This window comes from Salmo salar, chromosome ssa06, assembly GCF_905237065.1.
Source record: "Salmo salar chromosome ssa06, Ssal_v3.1, whole genome shotgun sequence".
In the NCBI taxonomy this organism is placed as follows: Eukaryota; Metazoa; Chordata; class Actinopteri; order Salmoniformes; family Salmonidae; genus Salmo; species Salmo salar.
The window spans coordinates 32,442,327-32,458,876 of NC_059447.1; the positions used below are offsets into that span (position 1 = coordinate 32,442,327).

General features: G+C 41.0%; 1 protein-coding gene across 1 annotated transcript; it reads left to right on the plus strand.

The window, feature by feature from the left end:
- Window positions 1–13,513: 13,513 nt before the first annotated feature.
- Window positions 13,514–15,264, plus strand: LOC106606999 (ras-related protein Rap-2a). The gene has a single exon (XM_014203529.2). The coding sequence runs from the start codon at window positions 13,707–13,709 to the stop codon at window positions 14,331–14,333; it is 627 nt and encodes a 208-aa protein (XP_014059004.1). The 5' UTR covers window positions 13,514–13,706; the 3' UTR covers window positions 14,334–15,264.
- Window positions 15,265–16,550: the final 1,286 nt, after the last annotated feature.

The following is a 16,550-nucleotide window of genomic DNA, read 5'->3' on the forward strand; positions in this document are numbered from 1 at the left end:
ATGTTAAAGGGGCAATCTGCAGTTACTGCCTCCATTTTTGGACTAATAAATTCATAATATGTACCCATTGATTATTGAAGAATATAACTTGTGAATGCCTCATTCGCTTAGTTCAACTGTCGTACCCCATCAGAACCAAAAATATAAGTTTGTTTTACTCCAATGTTTGTAAACATTAAAAATGTAAAAGTAAATGTAAACTAACACTATAGCAGGGATCATGGACTAGTTTCAGCCGCGGGATGAATTTTTCTGGAGCGGAATGTCAGGAGGCTCGAACTAGCACTGACTTTACTGATAGCTACTTTATTGAGGAAAAATATACTTAATATGACTGTGATATGTGGTTGTCCCACCTAGCTATCTTAAGATAAGTGCACTAACTGTAAGTTGCTCTGGATAATAGCATCTGCTAAATGACTAAAATGTACATTTGTATACGATCACATACAGTATATATATCTCTATTATGCGTTGGAATACTTGGGACCAGATTCCAAAATTTAAATCACTTGTAGCTGATTTGCTGGTGTTTTCCCCGTCTTTTACGTTAAAAAAAATATGTTAAAGTATAATTTTGATATCATGGAAGGTCAGTCCTTGCATCCATAGCTATATCTATGAATTTGAATGTTTACATTTCTCCAGCCCCATCCCTCAGCTTTTTACCGAAACAGTGGCAGGAGAATGGTTTGTTATTGTTTCAACTGCTGATTGGCACTGTAAAGACCTGTATGTTGTCTGTGAGAACTGTCTCTGAGCTACTGTACTGTATTACTACTATCGTGATTGGGGAAGGTTTGTATGAGGACTAGGAGGGCAGAGGCAAATGGGTTTGGAAGTCCGCACACATACAGTTTTACCACTGTATGTATTTCTGTGGATTGAATAAATGTTTTGAAATGAACAATACAAAGTAATTCAAATGAAAATGGCGATGCTATGACAAACTGCTGGGCGCCATGGACACCACATCAGTTCAGATCATTATCTAAATGAAAGTGAGAGAAGCAGCGGTCACAGGGAGCTTTATCTTACGATATCGGATCATTTAATGGCTCCTAGTCAGAGCAGGCTAATTTAACAGCACAGGGTGAGATCAGTCATAGACGGAGCACTAGATTCTCTCACATTCAGAGGAATAATATTATTCTAAACATTATAATGACCTAATTATACTGGCTCAGTGGCCACGGGGTCTTAAAGAGAACTAGGCTGCAAAATAACTTTTGATTAAGTGGTAGAGAGGTGACTGTGAATTTGTCCATCTTCCGTTTAATCAGAAGTAATGTGCAGCTTTATTTTAATGTAATGATCCCAAAGTTTTGATAGATATTCATTCAAATGTTTGAGGGGGAAACTAAACATTTGTCTGGTGTGCTGGAGTAACCTCCCTCAACATGTTCCACAGAAAAACTTGGTCACAATTTGTTTAATAAAATACAATGGAAAAACAACAGCTATAACTTTATGTTCTCAGACTTTTCGGAATAATTTCTACATTGAAATAGAGTAGCAAAACAACATAGTATGAAACTTCTGCTGGTCAAACCACAGACATTTCAGTGTAAACTTTGGGCTGTTAGAAAACAGACTTTTTCAATATCAATATTTTAACCCAAGTTCCACCCGATATGACATTCTGTGAATATTGATATAGTTCAAGGAGTCCCGCTAGACTTTACAGATTTTGCAGATGAATGTGAAATAGCCCTTGCACTCTGTATTCAATACTGAACAAAAATATAAATGTAACATGCAACAATTTTACTGACTTACAGTTCATATAAGGAAATCAATCAATCTAAATAAATTAGGCCCTAATCTATGGATTTCAAATGACTGGGCATGGACCAAGCCAATCCACTTGGGAGCCAGGCCCAGCCAATCAGAATCGGATTTTCCCACAAAAGGGCTTTATTACAGATAGAAGAACTCCTCAGTTTCATCAGCTGTCCGAGTGGTTGGTCTCAGATGATCCCACAGATGAAGCTGGATGTGGAGGTCCTGGGCTGGTGTGGTTACACGTGGTCTGCAGTTGTGAGGTTGGTTGAACATACTGCCAAATTCTCTAAAATGACGTTGGAGGCGGCTTATGGTAGAGAAATTAACATTACATTCTCTGGTAACAGCACTGGTAGATATTCCTGCAGTCAGCATGCCAATTGCGTGCTCCCTCAAAACTTGAGACACCTGTGGTATTGTGTTGTGTGACAAAACTGCACATTATCAAATCAATTTGTCACATGCGCCAAATACAACAGGTGTAGACCTTACAGTGAAATGCTTACTTACAAGCTCTTAACCAACAATGCAGTTAAGAAAATACCTAAAAAAAGTAAGAGACAAAAATAACAAATAATTAAAGAGCATATTAAAGTGACTATGCATAGATAATAACAGAGAGTAGCAGCAGCGTAGAAGGGGGGGGGGGCAATGCAAATAGTCTGGGTAGCCATTTGATTAGATGTTCAGGAGTCTTATGGCTTGGGGGTAGAAGCTATTTAGAAGCCTCTTGGACCTAGACTTGGCGCTCCGGTACCGCTTGCTGTGCTGTAGCAAAGAGAACAGTCTATGACCAGGGTGGCTGGGAACAGTTGAAGCTAATGATGCTTTGGACAAAGACATTGGAAAAAGCCTGGGGATACATTAACCCTTAAAAGTCCATCAATACCCTACACATCTGAATTTGGGCTGTCAGTCATACATGTCTATGTTTTCTTACCCATTAAATATTTAGAGCTTCAGGAACCAGCAATTCCTCTGACAGAATGAGTCGTGTAGCTGTCCTGGTTTTTATTTATGTAACCTTTATTTAACCAGGAAAAGCCAATTGAGATCCAGAGTTTCTTTTTCAAGGGAAACCTGGCCAAGAATGCAGTGTCACGGTTGTCGTAGGAAGAAGCGGACTAAAGTGCAGCATGTGTGTCGTTCCACATTTTATTTTCACTGTGAAACTTTGCAATACATACAGAATAAATCGTGACGCAGAGTAGAAAACACACTGACTCAGAAACAATCTCCCACAAACCCAGGTGGAAAAAAACCCTACTTAAGTATGATCTCCAATTAGAGACAACGAGGACCAGCTGCCTCTAATTGGAGATCATTCCAAACAAAACCCAAACCTAGAAACACAACTACAACCTGACAACATAGAAAAACTAAACTAGAAAATCCCCCTGTCACGCCCTGACCTACTCTACCATAGAAAATAACAGCTTTTTAAGATCAGGACGTGACAGGCAGCAACAATCAATACATTACATAATTAAAATATACAACAAAACATGATCCAGCCTAAAAAAAAACATTTACACTCCTCCGTAACAGAGTCTCCCATCAATATTTTAAATTTATTCAGTGGCACTAACATATCTAGATGAAGCATGGATTGTAGACTGTGCACAAGAAGAGAAGGCAGTCTTGCCTAATACTGTGAATGTCTTGGGGACTTTAAGTAGCAACCACCTAGCAGACCTGGTATGGTAACTGCTGGTGGTGAAGGAGACCAGACTAAAGGTAAAGAGGGAGTTTACCCAAAAGGACGTTGTAGATGAACACATACATTTGTATCTTTCTGCGCATATAAAGTGAGGTCCAACCTACCATTTGTTACAAGGTGCAATGGTGGGTGAGTGACTTGGTATTTGTAATAAAGTGCAAGAATGCATGATAAACAGAGTCCAGTCTCTGTAAGACGGAGGAGGTTGCATGCATGTACAACAAGTCACCATAATCAATGACAGAGGGAAAAGTGGCCTGAACAAGCTTCTTTCTAGCCATAAGCGGGAAGCAAGCCTTATTACGAAAATAAAAACCCAATTTCAATTTAAGCATTGTCACAAGATTATCCACATGACCTTTGAAGGACAACTTGTCATCCAACCAAATACCTAGGTAACTAGGATGACACTTTTTCAATGGATAAGCCACCAGATGTGACTATGCTAACCTTCTCTGGCAGAGTTCTAGCTCTGGTAAAGGTCATGAATTTAGTTTTTTGTACATTCAAGAACAGTTTGAGACCATAAAGGGAGGCCTGCAGTGACTGAAAAGCAGTCTGGAGTGCATTTAATGTTAAAAAAATGTATTGAAACCAAAATCGAAAAATCTAGATTTTTTGTATAATTTAACCAAAACCGAACCGACCTCAAAAAGTACACATCGATCAGCACTAATGTAATGAAATCCGAAGGGTCAAAAAGTATTTGAAATTTTGATGGATTGTGTAACATTGGAATAACAAGCACACAGGATCTGAGTTCTTTTGAGGACAATATGTCCTGAAAAATAAGAATTCTGCCCTTTTTACATTGTGTGAATGTCCCATTTTGCCAAGGGAGCTTTGGGTACAGACAGGTACAGCACCAGTGGCTGTAAACATGACTCCCTGGCACATGGGCATCAGGGGATGGGCTACCTTCCTGTCACATCCACTCCAAGACCCAGGAACACAAAGAGGCTCTTTCTACCGCCCAGAACAGGGTATTTCAGGTTTAATCTTTCAGATGTTCACAGTGCATGGAAGACGGGATAGGTGGGACAGGGATTAAGGGAGGAGGAGGGGCCGTCTCCTGTGGTAGGGAGGGAGCCATGTGTGTCCCTCTGGGCTCTCTTGTGATGAGTTAGTAGAGGGCTGCTGATACACAAAGGTTGTGGTTTGTGCGGCCTCATTTACCTCCGCCATTCACAAAGACACTAGTGAGAAGGATGGGTGCATCACAATAAGCAAAAGACAAACTAGCCCTGTCATATATTGAGCGGTTGATGGTAATCAGTACATTGACAATTCCTTATGTCATTTCTACAGAGATAATCTATGTAATTCTAATGATTTCAGATTTAGCTTTTTGGGTTCAGCATAACAATATACACTGAGTGTACAAAACATTTAAAAAAAACTGCTCTTTCCATGACAGACTGATCAGGTGAATTCAGGTGAAAGCAATGATCCCTTATTGATGTCAACTGTTAAATCCACTTCAATCAATGTAGATGAAAAGGAAGAGTCAGGGCAAGACAAAATATTTAAGTGCCTTTATGATAGTAGGTGCCAGGCGCACCGGTTTGAGTGTGTCAAGAACTGCAACGTTACTGGGTTTTTCAGGCCCAACAGTTTCCCGTGTGTATCAAGAATGGTCCACCATCCAAAGGGCATCCAGCCAACTTGACACAACTGTGGGAAGCATTGGAGTCAACATGGACCAGCATCCCTGTGGAACGCTTTCAACACCTTGTAGAGTCAATGCCCCAATGAATTAAGGCTGTTCTGAGGGCAAAATGTTTGATATACTCTGTGTAGCTGAATTATCACAGACTCAAGGTAGAAAATAGACTACATTATCAGATATTTTGCAGTTGAGAATTTATAAACAGTATTCTTTAATGAACATTAAAACATGAACTCAACACTGAGAACTTCTTCCTTTTGAAAACGTTCTCCTTGCATTTCTCATATGTGTTAATAGAAAATAGTTTCACATTTCATGCCAAGAAAACTCAAATACTATGAGTCAGAAAATAATATTCATATGATAGGTAAGATATAAAAATCTTGCAGAGAGCCTATCCAGCTGACAATCTCTTAGAACAAAATATAAACTATTGGAACAAAGACCTGAAAATAACTGATATTGGCACATGGAGGGAATGTTGGAACACAACTAATGAAATTACAGTTAACGAAAATGTACACTTAATCCAGTATAAACTAATGTATAGAATTTATTACACAAGATACCAAATTCTACAGCACAACGGTAGAGTCATGTCTTAAAAGTACAACTAATAACGACACAATAATCCATGCCTTCTGAGAATGCTAAAGTCCAACAGATTTAGAAAGTTGCCTGTCAGAAGTATTACAATGTAAATGTACTTTCAATCCGTCTATTTGCATATTTAAAGACATGGCATATGAGGGTGCAGTGAGATACCCGATGACTTGGATGAAACTTTTTTCGTCAATCATCTTGAAAAAACGAATACTTAAAAAATGTAAATCAACCAATCCTCCATCATTAACACAATGGAAAGGTCAAATGCTTTATTATCTAAATGTTGAAAGTGTGTGGGCAATAGAGAGAAAGAATCCAAATGGTGCAGTTTGAGGCCATCCGGCAGAGAGGGATGCGGGTGCTTGAGAAGGGAGTGTGAGCAGGTGGGTTTGGGCAGTTGTCGTTTGTATGTGTACGTTTTGTATTGTAAAAATACAACTTTTCTTGACACTCAGTAACTTATCTATTTGTGGATGGAGGCTCAGTCAATACCAGACTGCTTTTCAAGTCCTTCTAATAACGCTGCCGTGCTATCAGGACTCCAGACTGCAACACTTATATCATACAAATCCAATTAAAGCTAGAAGTCTTCATAGGATCCCAAAGTGGGTCAGTCTTAAAGAGAGGCGCGGCTTCACGTGATGGTTCTGACGTTACATTCTAGATGATTCATACTGGGTCAATTCCCTGCCAGCGGAATAGAGAAGATTCCAGAGTGTGCTTTATATCATCCCTTGCACCAAAAAGGAGATAACTACTCAGAATCATGGAGCTTCTCAAGTCTGTGAATAATGATGAATGACCTCATTAATGTACATATTCTATAGCAGGCTCTCGCGCTCTCTTCATCTCGGAGTCCTGTGTGTGACCTACAGATGTCAGATGTTAATTTGACCCCATTAATCGCAGGAGGAGAATAATCCCGCAGCAGGAAGATATGAATATCTGGATGGCAGCTGGAAGTAGTGTTTATATACAATGCAGTACCATACCTCCATTGTACAGTCGTGGCCAAACGTGGTCTTGTAGCCCATTCCAGCCTTGTGTAGGTCTACAATCTTGTCCCTGACATCTTTGGAGAGCTCTTTGGTCTTGGCCATGGTGGAGAGTTTGGAATCTGATTGATTGATTGCTTCTGTGGACAGGTGTCTTTTATACAGATAAACTGAGATTAGGAGCACTCCCTTTAAGAGTGTGCTCCTAATCTTAGCTCGTTACCTGTATAAAAGACACCTGGGAGCCAGAAATCTTTCTGATTGAGAGGGGGGTCAAATACTTATTTCCCTCATTAAAATGCAAATCAATTTATAACATTTTTGACATGCGTTTTTCAGGATATTTTTGTTGTTATTCTGTCTCTCACTGTTTAAATAAGCCTACCATTAAAATGATAGACTGATCATTTCTTTGTCAGTGGGCAAACGTACAAAATCAGCAGGGGATCCAAAACATCAATATTTTGGTTCCATGGCCAGGAAACTCCCCAGACCTTAATCCCATTGAGAACTTGTGGTCAATCCTCAAGAGGTGGGTGGACAAACAAAACCCCACAAATTCTGACAAACTCCAAGCATTGATTATGCAAGAATGGGCTGCCATCAGTCAGGATGTGGCCCAGAAGTTAATTTACAGCATGCCAGGGCAGATTGCAGAGGTTTTGAAAAAGAAGGGACAACACCGCAAATATTGACTCTTCGCATCAACTTCATGTAATTGTCAATAAAAGCCTTTGACACTTATGAAATGCTTGTAATTATACTTAAGTATTCCATAGTAACATCTGACAAAAATATCTAAAGACACTAAAGCAGCAAACTTTGTGGAAATTAATATTGTGTCATTCTCAAGACTTTTGGCCATGACCGTACCTTCTGTAGGCTAGGTGCAGGCTACAGCATGTCACTCGTGAATTCTTATGTGGATTATAATAAATTTACATATTTGTAGGAGGTAGACGCATATTTTGTTAGGGAAAATATATTATTTGGGATCAATTGTTTCATTATATGTTGAAGGCAAGCAATAAGCAGAATAAATTATTGGTTTCCTCAGTGCCTTTGGGTCATCAGACTAGAGAATGGAGAAAACCTGGCACCATCCCTACAGTGAAACATGGTGGTGGCAGCATCATGCTGTGGGGATGTTTTTCAGCGGCAGGGACTGGGAGACTAGTCAGGATTGAGGGAAAGATTAATGGAGCAAAGTACAGAGAGATCCTTGATGAAAACCTGCTCCAGAGCACTCAGGACCTCAGACTGGGGCAACGTTTCACCTTCCAACAGGACAACAACCCTAAGCACACAGCCAAGACAATGCAGGAGTAGCTTCGGGACAAGGATCTGAATGTCCTTGAGTGGCCCAGCCAGAGCCCGGACTTGAACCTGATCAAACATCTCTGGAGAGACTTTAAAATAGCTGTGCCGCAACGCTCCCCATCAAACCTGATAGAGCTTGAGAGGATCTGCAGAGAAGAATGGGAGAAACTCTCCAAATACAGGTGTGCCAAATCTGTTGTTCTGCCCCTGAACAAGGCAGTTAACTCAGTGTTCCTAGGCCGTTATTGTAAATAAGAATTTGTTCTTAACTGACTTGCCTAGTTAAATAAAGGTTAAATAAATAAATACAAATAAAATAAATAAATAAAAATGACTGCTTGCTGAATGCTTTGAGAGCCCATCCCCCTTCAACAGTGTGTTCCTAGAACAGCCTGTTCCTAACCTCACCCATTCACACCCACGCATCATCACTTACACCTCTGGGGCCGTGAGAGCAACACACCAGCTCAATATCACAGCAGCTGGGGGACTATATATTCTCTTTTGCTGTCGTTCTAGTAGTGTTACACATACAGGGGAATTTAGGGGGAAATTCTAAGTAAACACATACAGTGACAGGACTCTAATATTACTTTCTGGACTCGTTAATAACTGAGAGCTGAATTGCTGGGGGACACCGAGCCATCAGTAAACACAAGTTTTGGCCTGGAAAGGACAGGACTTTTGAAAGGGTCAAAAAGTAATAGAAATGAGGCCAGACTAAGTGAGGCAACGTAGAACATTCAACTGAACAGGGGATTAATTCAACGAGATTTGACCTTCAGGTTGAATGTCTGGAGCCCAGGGAGGACTCATTTTATTTGACAACTTCCTATAAGTGACAACTCTGCACCAGAAAATATATAAAACATGCCTTTGGATGACAGAGATGATGACTTGAGACAACAGTGCGAAGCAAGGCTGCTAGATTAAGCTAAAGGCATACACTTTCTACCCAGCTCCACTCACCATTAGTAATAGGCATCACATCTGCCTTGAGAACCAGCCTGGATGTTTTGTCTAGCTACCAATTCCTCAACTTCTTCATAAGATCTTCAAAAAGGGAAGGTTTTGACCTAGTAAGTAGCCTGAGAGTTGAACTCTACCCTAGTCATGAAACTTGAGAAACTGTGATAAGGCTTCTACAGACAGTCTCAATCCCATTTAGCACAATAGTACTCAAATGAGGTGGCAATCACTCTATAACCCCCTCATATCTGTCACGTCCTGGCCAGTATAAGGATTAATTGTTATTGTAGTTTGGTCAGGACGTGGCAGAGGGTATTTGGTTTATGTGGTTCGGGGTGGTGTTTTTTCTAAAAGGGCATTTGATTTATGTATTCCGGGGTTTTTGGGCACTGTTCCTTGTTTATGTAATTCTATGTTTAGTCTAGGTAATCTATTTCTATGTTGAGTTAATTGGGGTGGACTTCCAATTGAAGGCAGCTGTGTGGTGTTGCCTTTGATTGGAAGTCCTATATTAGTTGGGTATGTTTGTCTGTGTATTTGTGGGAGATTGTTTCTTGTTTTGCCGAGTGAGCCTTTCAAGACTGTTTCGTTTTGGTGGTCACTTAGTTTGTAAATAAATACACAAGATGAGCATCAACATTCCTGCTGCGTTTTGGTCCTCCTTAACCAACGACAACCGTGACAATATCACAATGCTACCATAATGCTACTAAAAATTACAATAATTCAGAACAGCACATCAGCAATCAACGCTGTGAATAATGATGCCTTTAATAAGGCACAAATCCCTGCTCATTAAATAATTGTAGCTGTACAGTGAGTGAGTGAGTGTGAGTGAAGCCAGCTAAAGTACATTGGCAATTCCAGGATAACAGAGATTTTTCACTTTAAAATGTATGCTAAACCAAAACCAATGATTGCAACATTTAAAATAAACAAATACAACTTTGTAATGAGGCTCTTTCAAGTGAATAATTGAGTATGACAGCTGAGTGCAATTCAAATCAAATGTTATGTCCATACACGTGTTTAGAAGATGTTATTGTGGGTGTAGCGAAATGCTTGTTTCTCTAGCGCCAACAGTGCAGTAATATCTAACAAGTAATATCTAACAATTTCACAACAACACACACAAATCTAAAGTAAAGGAATGGAATCAAGAATATATAAATCTTTTGACGGGCAATGTCAAAGCGGCTTTCGCCCTGACCTGAGAGAGAGGGTTTGTTTCTCTATGTGGTTAGGTCAGGGTGTGGGGTGGGCATTCTATGTGTTGTATTTCTTTGTGTTGGTCCGAGTATGGTTCCTAACCAGAGGCAGCTGTCTATCGTTGTCTCTGATTAGGAACCATACTTAGGCAGCCTGTTTTTCCTTTGGGTTTTGTGGGTAGTTGTTTTCGGTTTTGTTCCTTGTAACCTGACGGAACTGTTGACGGTCGTTTTTGTTGTTTTGATTTAGTGGTTTCATTAAAGTAAAATATGAGCACTTTACACGCCGCTGTCACGTTCTGACCAGTAAAGGGGTTATTTGTTATTGTAGTTTGGTCAGGACGTGGCAGGGGGTGTTTGTTTTATGTGGTTCGGGGTTTGTTGGGCTATGTGTTTATGTAGAGGGGTGTTTGTTTAGAGTGTTCTGGGGTTTTGGTTCATGTTCTATGTTAGTATATTTCTATGTTATAGTCTAGACTTTCTATGTCTATGATTAGTTAATGGGGTTGACCTTCAATTGGAAGCAGCTGCTCTTCATTGCTTCTAATTGAAGGTCTTATTTAAGAGGGGTGTTTTTGTCATGGGATTTGTGGGTAGTTGTCTCCTTGTTTAGTGTCTGAGCACATGACAGGACTGTTAGTGGCGTTAGTTGTGTTTGTATACATGTTTTGTTTGTTTTTTCCTTCTTTTACCAATTAAAGAAGATGAGTATACACGTTCCCGCTGCACCTTGGTCCAATCATTACGACGCCCATTACAGCCGCGCCTTTGTCCCCTTTGTACGACCGCCGTTACAGCGGCATAGACTAAGATACAGTAGATACATGAGTAATGAGATTAATGTTTACATATTTTGCATTACTCAAGTGACTAGTGTTCCATTGCATGCAATATAGCAGGAGGATCCACTCATAAAGACACACAGACAGACCCCTTAGCTGAGCTTTGAAGACAGAAGTCCTCCAGAAGAGAACTTTAGTGTAGAGGAAAGAGACTACAAAGCCAGCCGGTGAAGGAGGGAGGGAAATGGGAAAATAAAGCCCTCTCTGCACAACACACACATTGTCATTCCATGCAAATTCTCACTCAGTGTCCATGTGGCTTAACGAGAGCCTAAGTGGCCATGAGGGTGATTTGAGAGAAAGCCTCCTACGCCACGGCCAGTCGAGGGCGTAAGTAGTGGGGCTCCCAGGTCCAGGCCGCCTCACACAGGACCAAAGGGAGAGATGAAGAGCCACTCGACTTGGTCCTCAGTGCCAGACATGTGAGCTGGGCACTGGGATACACCAATCCATTGAATGCCCCCTATGATGAGCAATCCCACTGAGTGATGCAATACCCTCTCAATGTAAGGGGAACTCCCACTGTGACTCTGGCTTAACTGGGACACAGCAGGATGACAGAGACATAGAGATAAATTGCATGCAAGACAAATTGCATAAAAATGCATTGGGATTTGACTAAGTCAAAGTCTGGATCCTTCAACAAGTTCTTATAAACAGTAATAGTGATTAACACAGACGCTTCCAGGACAGAATCCCTTTTACAGCGCTGTTATAACAACCTCCACTTCACCTGTTCAATCAGCTGTTCATTTGGATTGGCTATTAGAAATAAAGATGCATTGACAATTCTCTAATGGAGAGGAATTCATGCATATTTAACACCATTTTCTTTCTATGCCATTTTCTCTGAGACAGTGACACAGTACCGGCATTTCCTCGAGTGGTGTGGTTCATTTGAGACCACAATCTTTCGAAACGTGCTGACCGTTTGGGTCTGGCAGGTCACAGAATGATGAGCATCAAATAACTAACCGGGATCCTGTGGGAGGTGGAGGGCTGAGCTGGACTGACCACACAGACTGCTGGAGAGGTTTATAGGAAAAGCTAGGGTCTTACTAGAGAATGAGTAGAGCTGCTTTATATAAAAGAAACTGAGCTCCTGAAGGCTCTCACACTGAGCTGAGGAATGGAGAGCAGAAGGACACAGAAGCCTGATAACCACTTGATAACCAGGCTGTGGTAAAGAAGTATCTGTATCCATAGATACACATATGTACTCTTTAGTACAGTATCTATGTCTATCAATAGCTCAAAGCACAGTATGTACTAGGGCAGAAGCCATCCTCACAAAGATATTGGAATGTATCACACAATGCATCAAACACGCAAGCTCCCTTGTCAACACCTTTTGTAGGCATAAAAGCAAGTGAGCTTTTCATAAATTTATTCTGCCGTGCTCACTCAAGGTCCCAAGTGTTGTAAAAGATGAATGGTTAATTGCTGGTCCTTTATGATCAACATGGCATACCAATGATGTCATATAAGAAATGAACATGCAACTTGTGCTATCTTAATTTGATCTCTTGTTGCAGAGAATGTGGAATGCAAACTTGTACTGTTTGAGGTTCATTTTAGCTGTATATCTGGTTTTGTGATGGCTATCGTGCTTCTTTTTCTTTTTTGGTGATGTGCTATGCTAAAATAATCTAATGTTTTGCTTTCACCATAAAGCCTTTTTGAAATCGGACAATGTGATTGGATTAACGAGTAGAGTATCTTTAAAATGCCGTATAATACTTTAATTTTAATTTTGAGATTATTTTGTTTTGAATTTCGCGTCGTGTTCTCTCACTGGTTGTTGCCCAACCAATCCCGTTAACGGGATTGTATCCCCAACAGGTTAAAAAGGCTTACAAAAGTTTGTAATTTCCACTTAACAATTTCAAACTTGATTTGCCCTAACAATTTTTTTGATCAACCCCTACAAAAATGCCCATTAATTATAATCATTCACATTTCCTGTTTCTGCAGGATTCATTTTCCTACTGTGAGAAACAGGTTAAATTAAGATAATACGTCTGTACATACATATTGCATAAAAGAACAGTCAACGTACATTCTATAGTACACAAACACATAGGCTGATTTAACAATCCCATACACAGAGCAGACAATTGCTTTTTTGTGTGCAAATGGTCTTATGAAAGTATACATCTCACTGCAAACAATGCATCCTACATACACCCGCTGGTTTGGGCTCACTCCTATCCATCACCTCCCTCCTTCGCAATCTGATTCTGTCATTTGCATGAGTCTTTCTGATTGGCTGCTTTGAATTCACTCAAAGAGACACTCCACTCTCCTGATTGGATGAGAGCAGGAGGGGGCGTGGAATCTCTGATTGAGAAAGACCATAAATAGCTTGCACAGGCAGCCAGACATACACAGATGCAACTGCCAGCTACTCTCAGTGATTTACTACAACAACCTACCACACTGTCCCTGTTCACTGAATAACTCCAGCAGCTTCTGCAGCAGAGTCCAACTTCTCCATCATCTCTAAAGGTTCAAGGAGAGTTATTTTGTAAAAATAGCAGAATTGGAAGAGAGAGAGCTAGTGTTAGAGGAAGTGTGTCAGAGGAAGTCATCATGTCTCTAGAAGTGAAGGAGAAGACTGAGGTGCGTCTGGTGTTCCTGGGGGCGGCCGGCGTGGGGAAGACGGCCCTGATCAGCCGCTTCCTCCAGGACACATTCGAACCCAAGCACCAGCGCACCGTGGAGGAACTGCACAGCAAGGAGTTCGACATCGGAGGGGCCAAGGTCACCATCCACATCATGGACACCAGCGGCAGCTACTCCTTCCCGGCCATGAGGAAGCTCTGCATTCAGAACAGCGACGCGTTCGCCCTTGTGTACGCCATCAATGACCCTGAGTCCCTGGAGGCTGTCAAGAGCCTGCGAGACGAGATCCTGGCGGTCAAAGAAGACAAGTTCACACCCATCGTGGTGGTCGGCAACAAGACGGACCGGCATGGCGAGCGGACGGTGTCCAGCGAAGACGTGCTGTCCACTGTGGAGCTGGACTGGAACAACAGCTTCTTGGAGACGTCTGCCAAGGAGAACAACAACGTGCTGGAGGTGTTCAGGGAGCTGCTGCAACAAGCCAACCTGCCCAGCCGGCTGAGCCCCGCACTGAGACGACGCAGGGAGACCTTCCCCAAAGACGGCAACAAACGGCCCCCCATGAACAAGACCAACAGCTGCCTCATTTCCTAAGGCAGAGGGGCTGGAGAGGTCTGACAGATAGACAAGACAGACAGGGGCCAGAGAGGCTGAGGATGGGGACCCGAAGCTGGGTCAGTGTTACAGACAAACACAGTGGTGTTGAATGTGCTACTACTGCTGCTGCTATAGACCGTGCTGCTGAGTTGGAGTCTGACGGCTTCAATTCCTTATAAGCCTCCTCATCTAACCATCCTAAGTATCTCCACCACAGCATTTCCACTGAAGTAGAGGAAAGGAACACTGACTGTTAAAGGGGAACCAGAACTAATGACATCACACAGGTGCGGGACATTGATAAAGCTGAAACTAAATGAAAGAAGTGCAAGAACACTGAATGTCCTGAATGTGGCGGTGTCATTGTTAAAAATATACTGTGACAGTGCAAAAGTGTCAATGAGCTTACTTTGTCAAGTTTTCAATCTATGTCCTACTATGTTACTGTTGTGTTTGCCTTTTGTACGTGTCGACGGTGTTCAATTGCAATAACTGTGAAGATAGACAGTTGTGGCTAATTGGGCAAAAGCTGAATTTGGACATTGTGTCATGAGAGCTTTTTTATTCATCAAGTGAAGTTTCTTTGTGACAACTCTTTATTTTGCTGGTCATGGCAACAAAGCATAGTATGTTCTGAATCAACTCTGGTTGCATTCCTCATTCTATAATACCAATTTGTTGTTTGGAAATATTCATATGCACTTGGAGTTATTTTGCACAGATATCATTATTTATTAAAAAAACGTACAAAATGTGTTCAAATATAAATGATATAGAGTGTATTGTTTTTCTATGAAAATTTGAAGTACATGTTGATGATTAAATAATGTTTATTCACCAAAACAGTATAACAAATACGTTATGGTTTTATTACTTGTTGTATATATATTGTCTATTCATGATAAATAAAATCTGATTATATATCAAAGTATTAGTCATGGTCATTTTCGGTGGACTCATTTCGACAGGTGCTTATTGGGAAAGAAAGTGCAATAAACTAATGGCCAAGTAATAACACATCTGGTATGATGTGTGACAAGGACTCATTTATCATGCAAACATCAAATCTCTTTACTCAAGTCAAAACTCAACAAGCCAGAGACTGTATAACAGACTAGCCAGAGATGATATTTAGAACAACTTACAAAGGAATGCCTCCAAAAAAATCTGTCAATTTCCAGTATGATTGCAGCAGAGACGTGGCCAAGCTCTAGAATAAATAAAAAGAACACAAACAAGCATATAATCAACAAGACACAAATGTGGTTATGCTGATAATAAAATCAGCTTCATTTCCAGGGGTGTAGAATCATTCCAAAACATCATACCAGCATCACAAATCCACTTCCTCAAAAATCACTTCCTCCCAAAACCTTCAACAAGTATCCTACCTCTTCAAGCATCTTCACCATCCTACCCTTGCTAGATTACGGAGACGTAATTTGTAGATAGGCAGGTAAAGGTGAAATCGAGCGGCTAGATGTTCTTTACCATTCGACTATCAGATTTGCCACCAATGCTCCTTAAAGGACACATCACCGCACGCTATACTCCTCTCTAAACTGGTCATCTCTGTATACCTGTTGCAAGACCCACTGGTTGAAGCTTATTTATAAAACCCTCTTAGACCTCAGTCCCCCCTATCTGAGATATCTACTGCAGCCCTCATCCTCCACATACAACACCTGTTCTGCCAGTCGCATTCTGTTAAAGGTTCCCAAAGCACACACATCCCTGGGTCGCTCCTCTTTTCAGGTAGCTGCAGCTAGTGACTCAAACTGGACAGTTTTATCTCAATCTCTTCATTCAAAGACTCAATCATGGACACTCTTAATGACAGTTGTGGCTGCTTTGCATGATGTATTGTTGTCTCTACCTTCTTGCCCTTTGTGCTGTTGTCTGTGCCCAATAATGTTTGTACCATGTTTTGTGCTGCTGCCATGTTGTGTTGCTACCATGTTGTTGTCGTCATGTTTCTACCATGCTGTGTTGTCATGTGTCACTGCCTTGCTATGTTGTCTTAGGTCTCTCTTTATGTAGTGTTGTGGTGTCTCTTGTCGTGATGTGTGTTTGGTCCGATATTATATTTTTTTATCCCAGCCCCTGTCCCCGCAGGAGGCCTTTTGGTAGGCCATCATTGTAAATAAGAATGTGTCCTTAACTGACCTGCCTAGCTAAATAAAATGTTAAATAAAAAATGTTAAACTGTCACCA